At 35.4% G+C, this 13,651-nt stretch overlaps 1 protein-coding gene across 19 annotated transcripts in view; it reads left to right on the forward strand.

Annotated features, from left to right (window-relative positions):
* The window catches only part of GPHN (gephyrin), a 525,210-nt gene that overhangs the window by 185,546 nt on the left and 326,013 nt on the right, over positions 1 to 13,651 (forward strand). For all 19 annotated transcript variants that reach the window (XM_081513386.1, XM_081513387.1, XM_081513388.1 and 16 more), the window contains one exon: positions 6,976 to 7,033. Coding sequence is in view for 15 of the 19 variants with exons in the window: in XM_081513368.1 (XP_081369494.1) it covers positions 6,976 to 7,033 (58 nt within the window). In the remaining 4 variants the exon portion in view is untranslated. The remainder of the gene's footprint in view (positions 1 to 6,975; positions 7,034 to 13,651) is intronic.

A 13,651-nucleotide genomic window follows, 5' to 3' on the forward strand; every position in this document is an offset into this window, starting at 1 on the left:
AATGGAGAAGAATGATGAGATTAAAAAATATCCATTTAATCCTAGTGAGCTTGGCTATTATTCATCGATATTAAAGAGGGGAAATTCTAATCAAAGGCATTTAGGGAGCAAACTTTGAGCATCTTTTATAAAGGTACCTCGTTTATTTTAAAATCATTTTGGCCTAGTCTTTTCCCCCATAGCCTCATGCTCCTTCCCAGTCTCCAGTAACCCTGTACTGTTGTAGGGCCATGCCACAGGACAGGCAGAGCTTACATAGCCTCTTAATGTATACCAGGATGCAGGGTGTGATAGTCTGGCCACTGTCAGAGATCAAGGTTTCTTCTGATATGCTTTCTCAGTAAGTACTACCCACCACGCTATGCTCAGACACTTGCCTAGGTCTGAATAAACTCTGCATCCACACCTGAGCTCTTCCCAGTTGCCACAACCCTCAATCCAGTCTGTGACTGTGACATAAAAGTAAGTGAAGCTGAAGCATTGGCTCAGCTCAGGCTGGAGTACACGCTGGGGCTATTGTGGGCCACTAGGTAGCCACCTGTGCAGTCCTAATTATCCCTCTCTGTTCTGCTGTGGGAGCAATGAACCAGCCAGTGCTGGTTCACTCCTCACGAGTGAAGTCCATGCTGACTACAGCCTTCCTGTTAGTCCCAGCAGAGCTCAAGATGCCAAGGAGTTACCTGTGTCAGATCCCAGGGCTGGGACACCCAATATGTGGCTGGAACCACTTCCTCTTCAGGAAGAATCTCCACCCCTGTAATCTCCCTTTTCCTCCAAGTCCCCTCCCAGGGACACAAGGCCTGATCTGATCACTTCTCCTGCTACCTGATTTCTTGTGGATTTGTCTTACAGCCTTGGTTGTATAGGAGTCTTTATACCAGTTTTCATTAGTTTTTAGTGAAGGTTGTTCCTCATGTAGAATTTTTTTTTTTTTAATTGGAGTATACAGTAAAGAATCTGCCTGCAGTACAGGAGATGCAGGTTCAAACCCTGGTGAGGAAGCTCCCCTGAGGAAGGAAATGGCAACCCACTCCAATATTCTTGTCTGGGAAATCCCATGGCCAGAGGAACCTGACGGGCCACAGTCCATGAGGTCAAAAAAGAGTCCGACATGACTTAGCAACTAAACAACAGTAGTTGATTTACAGTGTTACTTTCTGTTGTACAGCAAAGTGAATCCGTTTTATTTATTTATTTATATACACACACACACACACACACATATATATATGTATACACACACACACATATATATATATCCACTTTTTCTTTGACATCAGGTGGTCACATCTTTGGCCACCTGATGCAAAGAGCCAACTCATTAGAAAAGACCGAAGGCAAGTGGAGAAGGGGACAACAGAGGACGAGATGATTGGATGGCATCACCGACTCAATGGACATGAGTTTCAGCAAGCTCTGGGAGATGGTGAAGGACAGGGAAGCCTGGCGTGCTGCAGTTCGTGGTGTCGCAAAGAGTCGAACATGACTGAGCGACTGAACAACAAATCCGCTCTTTCAGATTCTTTTCCCATATAGGCTATCAAAAGAGTATTGAGTGGAAGTCCCTGTATTATACAGTAGGTCCTTATTAGTTATCTGTTTTATATATAGTATTATGTGTATGTCCATCCAAATATACCAATTAATCCTTCCCCCCCAGCCATTTTACCCCAGTAACCATAAGACTGTTTTCTACATCTGTGACTGTATTTCTTTTTTGTAGATATGTTTATTTGTGCCATATTTTAGATTCCATATATAAGTGATATCATATGATATTTTCTTTCTGTCATACTCAGTATGGCAGTCTCTGGGTCCAGCCATGTTGCTGCAAATGGCACTATTTCATTCTTTTTTATGGCTGAATAATATAATATTCCATTGTATATGAAACACATCTTCTTTATTTCTCAGTTGATGGACATTTAGGTTGCTTCCATGTCCTGACTATTTAAAATAGTGAACATTGCAGTGAACATTGGGGTGCATGTACCTTTTAAAATTATGATTTTCTCTAGGTATTTGCCCAGAAGTGGGATTACTGCATCATATGGTTGCTCTCTTTATTTTTTAAGGAACTTCCATACTGTTCTCCATGGTGATTGTCCCAGTTTACATTCTCATCAACAGTATAGAAGGTAAAAGAGAAATTAAGGAAACAGTCCCATTTACTGTCACATGAAAAAGAATGAAATACCTAGGAATAAACCTATCTAAGGAGACAAAAGACCTGTGCTTGGAAAGCTATAAGATACTGATGAAAACTATATGATCAAGATGGCACAGATGGAAGAGATATACCATTTTCTTGAATTGGGACAATCAATATTGTGAAAATGACTGTACTACCCAAAGCAATCTACAGATTTAATGCAATCCCTATCAGATTACCAATGGCATTTTTCACAGATCTAGAACAAAAAATTTTACAATTTGTATGGAAACTCAAAAGACTCTGAATAGCCAAAGCAAAATAGAGTGGAAAGAATTAGATGCCTGACTTCAGCCTATACTACAAAACTACAGTAATCAAAACCATATGGTTTTGGCATAAAAACTAACTTATAGATCAATGGAACAGGATAGCAAGCCCAGAAATAACCCCCCACACTTATGATCTATTACTTTATCACAAAAGAAGCAAAGAACATATAGTGGAGAAAAGATAGTCTCTTTAATAAGTAGTGCTTGGAAAACTGGACAGCTTCATATAAAAAAATGAAATTAGAACACTCCCTAACACCACACACAAAAATAAACTAAAAATAGATTAAAGACCTAAATATAAGGCTGGATACTATAAACCTCCTAGAGTAAAACATAGGCAGAACACTCTCTTCCATAAACCAAGATCTTTTTAGACCCACCTCCTAGAGTAATGTAGATGTATTTTTGATGTGTTCATGCGGGATGTTGATTTCCACATCTTCCTACTTCGCCATGTTGATCCAGAAGTCTGGAGATACTGCTTTGAAAAAAGATTTTTGCTGAGGATCTTGGTGAAATTTCATATGTCTGACTCCCCTGAACTAATTCATTCATTCACCAAATGTGTGCTGATTTTTCAAACTATAAGTACTCACCATTTGCCAAGTATAGAAAATAATTTAAATATAATCTACTCCTTCATTATCTAGTGGAGAATATATATCTCTAAGCAGATAATTACAATAATAGAACAAAAGCTATAATGCAAATATGGGTAAGGCACTATTCATAGTAGAGGAGATGCCTATTTCTGCTTCCAGAGTTTGTATAAGTGCACTACTGGGTCAATTAACATTTATCATAACAAAGATTGAGGAGAACTGTAGAAAAGGAAGATATGATTTGGGGAGAAAAGTCAAACTATTTCTGAGAAACTTTGAATTATCTTTAAATATTTCTATTCCTGATAAATTTGAATTTAGATAACCACGATGCTGTGGTCACTCACCTCGAGCCAGACATCTTTGAGTGTGAAGTCAAGTGGACCTTAGGAAGCATTACTACAAACAAAATTTGTGGAGGTGATAGAATTCCAGCTGAGCTATTTCAAATCCTAAAAGATGATGCTGTGAAAGTGCTGCACTCAATATGCCAGCCAATTTGAAAAACTCAGCATAGGCCACAGATAGGGAAAGGTCAGTTTTCGTTCCAATCCCAAAGAGAGTTTGACATTTTCTTATGTTGTACTACCCTTGAATTCCTGGGTTAATCTGATTTGGTCATCATGTATAATCCCTTTTTGTTTTTTTTTTTGAGGACTCAAGAAAATATTAAGGCACTGAATCCAACAGTGTATTAAAAGGATTATACATGGTGACCAAATTAGATTGCCCCCAGGAATTCAAGGGTAGTTCAACATATGAAAAGTAATTACTGTAATATACCAAATTAACAGAAAGATTGAAAGGCAAAAAACCACATGATATCTGATTTGACACAGAGAAAACATTTAATAAAAATCCAGCATCTTTCCATGGTAAAAAACACTCAGAAAACTAGAAATAGAAGGGGACCTACTTAACCTGATAAAAAGCATTTGTGAAAATCCCACAACTGACATCATATTCAATTGTGAAAAATGGAAAGCTTCACCACTGATACTGAACATTGCACTGGAAGTTCTAACCAGAGTGTTTAGACAAAAACAGGACATAAAAGGTATCCAGACGGTTAAGTGAGAAGTAAATCTATCTCTATTCACAGATAACATGATCCTGTGTATAGATAGTCCTAGAGAATCCAAAAGAAAGTTACTAGAATCAATAATCAAGTTCATCAAAGTTGCAGAGTACAAGATCAACACAGGAAAATCATTTGTTTCTATACATCAGGAATAAACAATCTGAAGAGCGAATTAAAAGCTACTCCATTTAAAATAGCATCTGAAAACAAAGATAGACCTATAGACCAATAGTATAAAATTAAGGATCCAGAAATAAACCTGTATCCATGGAAAACTGACTTTAGACAAAGGTGCTGAGTCAGAGCTATGAGAACAGCTTTGGGAGAGAAATGGTGCTAAATGATTGGATTTCCACATGGAAAAGAATTAACTTAAAATCATCTCTCGTGCCATATACAAACATTAACTCAAAATGGATCAGTACCCTAAATAGAAGCACTAAAATAATAAAACACTTTCAAGAAAATGTAGTAAGAAACCTTCGAGACATTGGATTTGGCAATGGATTCTTATGCATTGCACCAGTAAGGTGAGCAATGAAAGAAAAAAGTACATAAACCGTACTTCACCAAAATTAAAAGTTTTTGTGCATCAAAGTCTATTATCAAGAAAGCAAAAGACAACCTACAGAATGAGAGAAAATATATGGAAATAATATCTTAGATAAGGGTTTAATATCCAGAATATATAAAAAACTCCTACAGCTCACCAGCAAAAAGAAAACCCAATTTAAAAATTCTCAGAGCACTTGAATCAATATTTCTTTAGATCAGAGCACTTGAATCAATATTTCTTTAGATAAGAGACACAAGTGGCCAATAAGAATATGAAAAGATACTTTATACCCATTAGGGTAGCCATTAAAAAAATAGAATAACAAGTATTGATGCAGATGAGGATAAATTGGAACCCTCATGCATTCTTGGTGGTAATGTATCAATAAAATCTGTACAGCCACTTCAGAAAACTGTTTGGTTGTCTTTCAAATGCTAAACTTGGAATTATATATGATTGAGCAGTTCCACCTCCTAGGTAAATATCCAAAAGAACTGGAAAGAGAGATTCAGATATTGTATGCTAATGTTTATTGCAGTATTGTTTACAGTAGCCAAAAAATTGAAGCAATCTAAGTTTCCGTTAACAGATGCATGGATAAACAAATATGGTATATACATACAGTGGAAATTATACTGTCATAAAAAAGGAATGAAGTTCTGAGACGGTGCTACAGTGTGGATAAAGCTTAAAAACTAGGCAGAGTGACATTTTCCAGACACAAAAGGACAAATATTGTATGATTTCTCTTTGTGAGTTTCCTAGAGTAGTCAAATTCATAAAGACAAAGTTGGTTAGTAGTTACCAGGGAATGGGGGTAGGGGAAAATGAGGAGTTATTCCTTAATGATTATAGAGTTTTTGTTTGTTTGGTGTTTTTTTATAGAATTTCTGTTTATGTAATGGGTAAGTTTTAGAAATAGATAGTACTGATGGTTGTCCATCATTTGTCATTTCTTGTAGCTCAGTTGGTAAAGAGTCTGCCTGCAGTGTAGGAGACCTGGGTTTGATCCCTGGGTCAGGAAGATCCCCTGGAGAATGAAATGGCAACCCACTCCAGTATCCTTGCCTGGAAGATCTCATGGACAGAGGAGTCTGGTGGGCTGCAGTCCATGGGGTCGCAAAGAGTCGGGCACAACTAAGTGACTAACGCTTACTTCTTGTACACTTAAAAATGGTTAAAATGTCAAATTACAATATTTACAATAAAATAAAATTTATTTAATAAACAAAAAGTAAATTACAATAAAATAAAAGGAAAACAAAAGCTAGTTGACAGTAAATGTGATACTTGTTTCCAGACTTTCAGTTGTACTCTGTTGCTTTGTATGTCTATTCTTATGCCAGCTCCACATTGTCTTGATTATTGTAGCTCTTTAGTAACTTGATATCAGAAAATATAAATCCTCCAACTTTCATCTTTTCAAGATTGTTTGATTATTCTGTATCCCTTGAACTGCCATATGAATTTAAGAATCTGCTTATCAATTTTTGGAAGTGAGTTCTTAAGCCCAGTCTGCCATTTCTAGTTGTGAGACTTTCAAAAATTGCTTGTCTCATTTTTTCATAATCCTTATTATAATTTATTAGAGTTAAATGAGAAAAAAAAACATGTAAAACCTGACAATTGAATGTTTGGAGTATAGTAAATACTCAGTATACTACTAACTATAGTATTATTGCTATAACTACCACTGTTACTGCCAAAGTAATACTTTCACATATTGACTAGAGTAAATTACTCTACTACTACTTCTAGCGTAGTCCTTCCTTGAGTCAGGAAAGCAGAGTGTTGTAAGGGAAATAACATAAAATTTGAAATCAATCTACCTGAGTGCAGTGCTGTAGAATACTGATGGTATGTTGAATTGATAGGTATTTTAAACCTAGATGTGTTTCATGATGCCATGAAAACAGAAATGTCAGATACTGTTCCTGATACATCTTAGTTGTGACAGAATCTGTTAATCAAAGTGGCAGTTTGAGCATCATAAAAACCATCAATAAGAGAAACTTAATTATGGTTAAAAATCTAAATTATGTTTCCTCCTTCAGTAGTCATTTATTATCTGTCTTTTTAAGCTACTATATTGAAAACCTGAGCACAAAATGGTTGTTTTTCTCCTCCAGAGTTATTGGAGTGGGTAATGGGCAATTACTGGTGGCACTCTGCTGCTAATGGCAAAAATAGTCCATATTTTTTAATACACTGTTGCCGGTTTTGAGAATATTTTTTTCTCCTAATTTCAGGTTGGGTGGGACTATATCAGCATACAAGATAGTACCAGATGAAATAGAAGAAATCAAGGTATAGTATGGCATTTTTCACTTCTAAAAAACTTAGTATCTTGGTGGGAAGGTGGGCAACAAATTGTCTTTTCTTTATACTATTGAATATTTACCTGTGTTGGGATATCATTTAACTCCCAGGTATTCTGTTTGAATTAAAATATGCATATCAGATAATCATCATCAGATTTCATCTACCATCATCAATACGTAGTAGGAAAATCAAAAAAGGAACCCTTCTTGTAAAATTCATTGAAAATTTACTTAAGAAAGCACTGTATATAAGCATTATTGTGCATAAAGTATTTCTTTATCATTTTAATTTTTTTCCTATAGTCTCTCACCAATTATTAGTCTTCTAGTAAATAATATTAGTCTTCTAATAAATTTTTCTGGTTCCTTTGATAACACAGTAGGCCAATTTCAATTTAAAATTAACAGTACAATAACTTAAAAATTGACCTTGCTCTTTGAATATTACAGCATAGTAACATTTTTCTGTCTTTACATTTTACTAAATTCTGTGGACTGTTAGTATTCTAGCATAACGTGTGGCCCTTCTCTAAAAGCAGTTTAAAATCTAATGAGAACTGAACTTACTATCTTTTCCATGAATAAAATTTAACAACTGGATAACAGTAGTCAAGGATAAACAAGACTGAGTTAAACTGTTAACAATAACATGTAAAGATCTTAACAAATTGTTAAGTTTGATTTGATCACACTTTTCTAAATCAATTTCAATAAATTCAAGCTGTTAGTAAATAGTTCTTTAAATTGGTTACATTATTTTTAAGTAAGTTAAATTCATTAATCTTTATGTTATATTCTGTTACTTTCAGTATCTCAGGTGTTTTGTATGGGCAACATCAGGAATTAATACCATGGTTATAGTCTAGCAGAAAGTTAGGGGGAAAGTCAGGCATGTCAAGAGACTCTTTCCAACTTCATATAAATTCATAAAATAGTTTAGCTGGGAAGAACCTTCAGTCTAATCAAGATCTCTCATTTTTCAGAAGATAAAATGGGAATTAATAAAACTGAGCTTGTTGAAATTAATTTTTTGTGATGTTTAAAGTTGCTCTTATAATTACAATATGTGTTAAATGATAAAGGTGAAGAAAATATTCTATGGAATATATAGGTAAGACACTTATTCAAAAAATAAAATCAGCAAAATCTTTCCAAGAGGTATACTGAGCAAATTGAAATTCTATACAGAAGCAGAGGCATTTGTGAAATCATAAATAGGAGATAGTATGACACCAGGTCATAGGGTATAAAATAAAGACTGTTGAGATGTAGGACTGGCAATGAACCTTTATGCCATGTTAAGAAACTGAAAACTATCAGGTGCCATTATGTGATTTTAAGAAAGACAGTGGCATAATCAGGGTGATGATTTTATTAGATTTTTCTTTGATGAATGAGAGATCTTATTTCAGTGGAGAAGAGGTTCCATTTATAAGGAAGGAAACCAGATTGCAGGAATATAGGCAGTGATTGAGACTTGAATTAAAGCATGGCCATGAAGTTGAAGAAAAAGAACTCATATTCAAGAAATATTATTTAAGAAAATAGAATCAACAATACTTGGTGATTTATTGAATATTTAAGGAAAAGTGGAAAGATTGACTCGAGTTTTTGCCTTGGTAATTTAAGTAGATTGTGTTGCTGTTAATCTAAAGAGGAGAGGAAAAAGGAATGTTTGAGAGGAAATGTTTGAGTAATGTTTGAAAGGGTAAGTTTTGGACTTATTGAATTTGAGGTTCCTCTTAAGTAACCTTATGTTAATCAGCTTGTAAGTCAAAAGAAAGATAATTCCATCTTTCAGTTGATACTGAGATGTGTCATGATACAAAAGTTAGCTGAGCGATGCTACTAAATAGAATTACCTAAAAGAGTTATATGAGATCTTAATAGTGGACCAAAATTGTTGCTTTGGGGAAGGTCCATCCTAGAAACAGAGGATAAATATACTCTTTTATTAGCTTAATTGATAAGCAGAAATGTTGCATATTTTTAGTAGTGACTTTTTCTCTAAAAGAATAGTTATTGTGATTTTTTTAAATTCTAGAATTATGAGTTATTCCTCAAGAGATTCCTTGAAAAAAAAGCATGATTCATGGATGACATATAAATAGTGATTTTTTTTCCCCATCAGTTCCTGTTATTACATCTAAAACAACTTCAGAGAATCTGAGGCATAAAAAAATGTGAAACTGATTCTTCCTTTCAAAAGTGTTAGAAGAAAAATTGTCACAAAATATCTTGTCAGCATTCCTTGGCAGCATTAGTATTTTCAGCTAATATCTTTTTGTTTTGTTTAGACATAATGTGAAACATCTGGTTGTAATGTTTATTTTATTTGGCTAATATATGAGTAATTTAAAACTATCTAAATAGTACAATTGCATTTAAATTTGAAATATACTCTCCGTAGTATACTATGTATAAATAAATAAGCATGTGTATGAAAAGTGAAAATGTTAGTTCCTCAGTTGTGTCCAGCTCTTTGCAAGCCCATGAACTGTGGCTCACCAGACTCCTCTGTCCTTGGAATTTTTTAGGCAAGAATACTGGAGTAGTTAGTTAGCCATTGCCTTCTCCAAAGGATCTTCCCATCCAAGATCATCCCAGCCCAGGGTTCGAACCCGAGTCTCCCACATTGCAGGCAGATTCTTTACCATCTGAGCCACCATATGTATATTTACTCTTAAAAGGATATGATTGGTTGAAGCATAATTCAATTTTTGTCAGATGTGGTAGTCTTTTACAATATTTCTAGCACCAGAAATCATTATTGAGTTCATACATAGTTTGAATTAAGCATACATTTATTAATTATAGTAAATCACCTTAGAGTGAATAGATGCTTGGCCAAAGCCTTAAGGGATAAAGAGCAAATACATGGCCCAATCACAACCATCTCTTCCACCCGATATTCTGAATTTTTATCATTATCAGTTCCTTGCTTTTATTTAGTTGTACTATATATGTGTACATCCATAAATATTATATTTTTGTTTCTCTTTGAACTTTATATGAATTGAATACAATCTATTGTGCCTTGCTTCTCTTTTTCAATACTGTGAGATTCATCATGTTGTCTATAGCTAAGGTTTTGGGGAGACTGTTTTTGTTTTGTTGTATTTTTTGCTGTAAAATAGTACATTGTGACACAAATTATTGAGATCTCCTTCTGTTGATGGACATTCAACTTATTTCCACTTGGAGCTCTTAAGAAAAGTGATACTATAATATTCTTATAAAAATATATGTAAGAGATTCTCTGAAGTATACACAGGAATGAAATTCCTGAGTTTCAGTAATATGTATTTTCTGGATGAAATCACAAACTGTTTTCTAAGGTAGTTATGCCAGTTTATATTGCCACTTGGGTGAATTTATTTAAAATAGAGATATTTAAATATTAACTTTAATCCATTTGTAATTTATGTGTATAAATTTATTTTTATTTACAAACAGAATCACTAAACTTTTATAATATTTTCCCAATGAATCTATTTTTGTGTGTAAGAGAACCATATTGGTTATAGATGATTTATCATCCATCATAATGTCTTCAGTTCTGCCAACAGGCAAAAAATATGAGGAAGAGATCACTCCAATTCAGTCAGAAATTTCGCTGGGTTAGAGCTGGATTGAGAATACAGTGGGTTTTCATCCATTCCTTCCTGTCACTGTAGGAAACTTAGCTTTAATAGTCTTACATTCTAGCCTGACTCTGTTGCCTCCAGCCTAACCGATGTAAGCCTCAAACACTGGCAGGTATCTTGAAGTAGGAAGTTTCTTTGTTCTTTGGTCAGGCTTACTTCCCTAGTAGATCTTTCTTAAGTACTATGAAGAATGCAAAAGATTGTACTCTGCCTTTCAATAGTTCTTTGTCTAGCCTTACAGACTTGTGTACAGCACTCAATCCACAGTTGCTCCCAGGGAAGAAACAGCCATTTGTTTAAGTCTATTCAAGTTTCCAGTTTCTAAATGTCTAATATCTTTCTGGTTTCTTTAAATCGCAACAAAAGTTCTCTGCCTGGAAAAGTTGATGGTCAGCCCTGTGACCAAAATCAGCAAATACCCACCAAATACCCAGTGGAGATGGGTGGGTGGTAGGAAAAGCCAGAGATTATTATTTTAACTTAGAAAAGTTTCCTCATTTCTAGAATCTTATTTTGTCTAGTTTATTGGTCTGAAGCTCCTTACTGTCTATAAAAGTAGGACTTTTGTAATTATGTGATTGAGTCTACTCATTATGGTGTTAAGTATTGACCTGCTGTGATTTACTGCACTCTACCCCAAAGCAGAATGCTTACACTGTATTTTTAAATGATTATTGCTAGAGTATAGAAAATCTGTTTGTTTGCTGAATGAATACTTTAACTACTTTTTATGAAACACTGTTATTATATCTAGTAGTTTTTCAGTTTATTGATTTAAATGAACTTTGGTAACATTAACTCACAAAATCAAATCATTTTGCCATTATATCTACTACTGTGGACAAGAATCCCTTAGAAGAAATGGAGTAGCCATCATAGTCAACAAATGAGTCCGAAATGCAGTACTTGGATGCAATCTCAAATGACAGAATGATCTCTCTTCATTTCCAAGGCAAACCATTCAATGTAACAGTAATCCAAGTCTATGCCCCGACCAGTAATGCTGCAGAAGCTGAAGTTGAATGATTCTATGAAGACCTACAAGACCTTTTAGAACTAACACCCAAAAAAGATGTTCTTTTCGTTATAAGGGACTGGTATGCAAAAGTAGGAAGTCAAGAAATAACTGAAGTAACAGGCAAATTTGGCCTTGGAGTACAGAATGAAGTAGGGCAAAGTCTAATAGAGTTTTACCAAGAGAACGCACTGGTCATAGCAAACACCCTCTTCCAACAACACAAGAGAAGACTCTACATATGGACATCACCAGACGGTCAATACCAAAATCAGATTGATTATATTCTTTGCAGCCAAAAATGGAGAGGCCCTATATAGTCAGCGAAAACAAGACTGGGAGCTGACGGTGGCTCAGATCATGAATTCCTTATTGCCAAGTTCAGATTTAAATTGAAGAAAGTGGGGGAAACCACTAGACCATTCAGGTATGACCTAAATCAAATCCCTTACGATTATACAGTGGAAGTGACAAATAGATTCAAGGGATTAGGTCTGACAGACAGAGTGCCTGAAGAACTATGGACGGACATTCCTGACATTGTACAGGAGGGAGGGATCAAGACCATCCCAAGAAAAAGAAAGGCAAAATGGTTGTCTGAGGAAGCCTTACAAATAGCTGTGAAAAGGAAAAAGAAGTGAAAGGCAAACGAGAAAAGGAAAGATATACCTATTTGAACAGAGTTCCAAAAAACAGCAAGGAGAGAGAGATAAGAAAGCCTTCCTCAGTGATCAGTGCAAAGAAATAGAGGAAAGCAATACAATGGGAAAGACTAGAAATCTCTTCAAGAAAATTAGAGATACCAAGGGGACATTTCATGCAAAGATGGGCACAATAAAGGACAGAAATGGTATGGATCTAACAGAAGCAGAAGATGTTAAGAAGAGGTGACAAGAATACACAAAAGAACTATACAAAAGAGATCTTCATGACCCAGATGATAGCTATGGTATGATCACACACCTAAAGCCAGATGTCCTGGAATGCAAAGTCAAGTGGGGCTTAGGAAGCATCACTACGAACAAAGCTAGTGGAGGTGATGGAATTCCAGTTGAGCTATTTCAAATCCTAGAAGATGATGCTGTGAAAGTGCTGTGCTCAATATGCCAGCAAATTTGGAAAACTCAGCATTGGCCACAGACTGGAAAAGGTCAGTTTTCATTCCAATCCCAAAGAAAGGCAATGCCAAAGAATGCTCAAACTACTGCATGATTGCACTCATCTTGCACGCTAGGAAACTAATGCTCAAAATTCTCCAAGTCAGGCTTCAGCAGTAGATGAACCATGAACTTCCAGATGTTTTCAAGCTGGATTTGGAAAAGGCATTGGAATTAGAGATCAAATTGCCAACATCCGTTGGATCATCAAAAGCAGGAGAGTTCCAGAAAAACATCTACTTCTGCTTTATTGAATGTGCCAAATTCTTTGACTATGGGATCACAACAAACTGTGGAAAATACTGAAAGATAAGGGCATAACAGACCACCTTACCTGCCTCCTGAGAAATCTGTATGCAGGTCAGGAAGCAACAGTTAGAACCAGACATGGAAGAACAGACTGGTTCCAAATGGGAAAAGAAGTACGTCAAGGCTATATATTGTCACCCTGCTTCTTTAACTTATATGCAGAGTACATCATGTGAAACACTGGGCTGGATGAAACACAAGCTGGAATCAAGATTGCCGGGAGAAATATCAATAACCTCAGATATGCAGATGAAACCTCCCTTATGGCAGAAAGTGAAGAACTAAAGAGCCTCTTGATGAAAGTGAAAGAGGAGAGTGAAAAAGCTGGCTTAAAACTCAAGAATCAGAAAACTAATATCATGGCATCTAGTCCCATCACTTCGTGGGAAATAGATACAGAAACAGTGGAAACAGTGTCAGACTTTATTTTCTTGGGCTCCAAAATCACTGCAGATGGTGACTGCAGCCATGAAATT

Source organism: Giraffa tippelskirchi, chromosome 7 (assembly GCF_054371585.1).
Source record: "Giraffa tippelskirchi isolate mGirTip1 chromosome 7, T2T-mGirTip1v1.2.pri, whole genome shotgun sequence".
Taxonomy (NCBI): domain Eukaryota; kingdom Metazoa; phylum Chordata; class Mammalia; order Artiodactyla; family Giraffidae; genus Giraffa; species Giraffa tippelskirchi.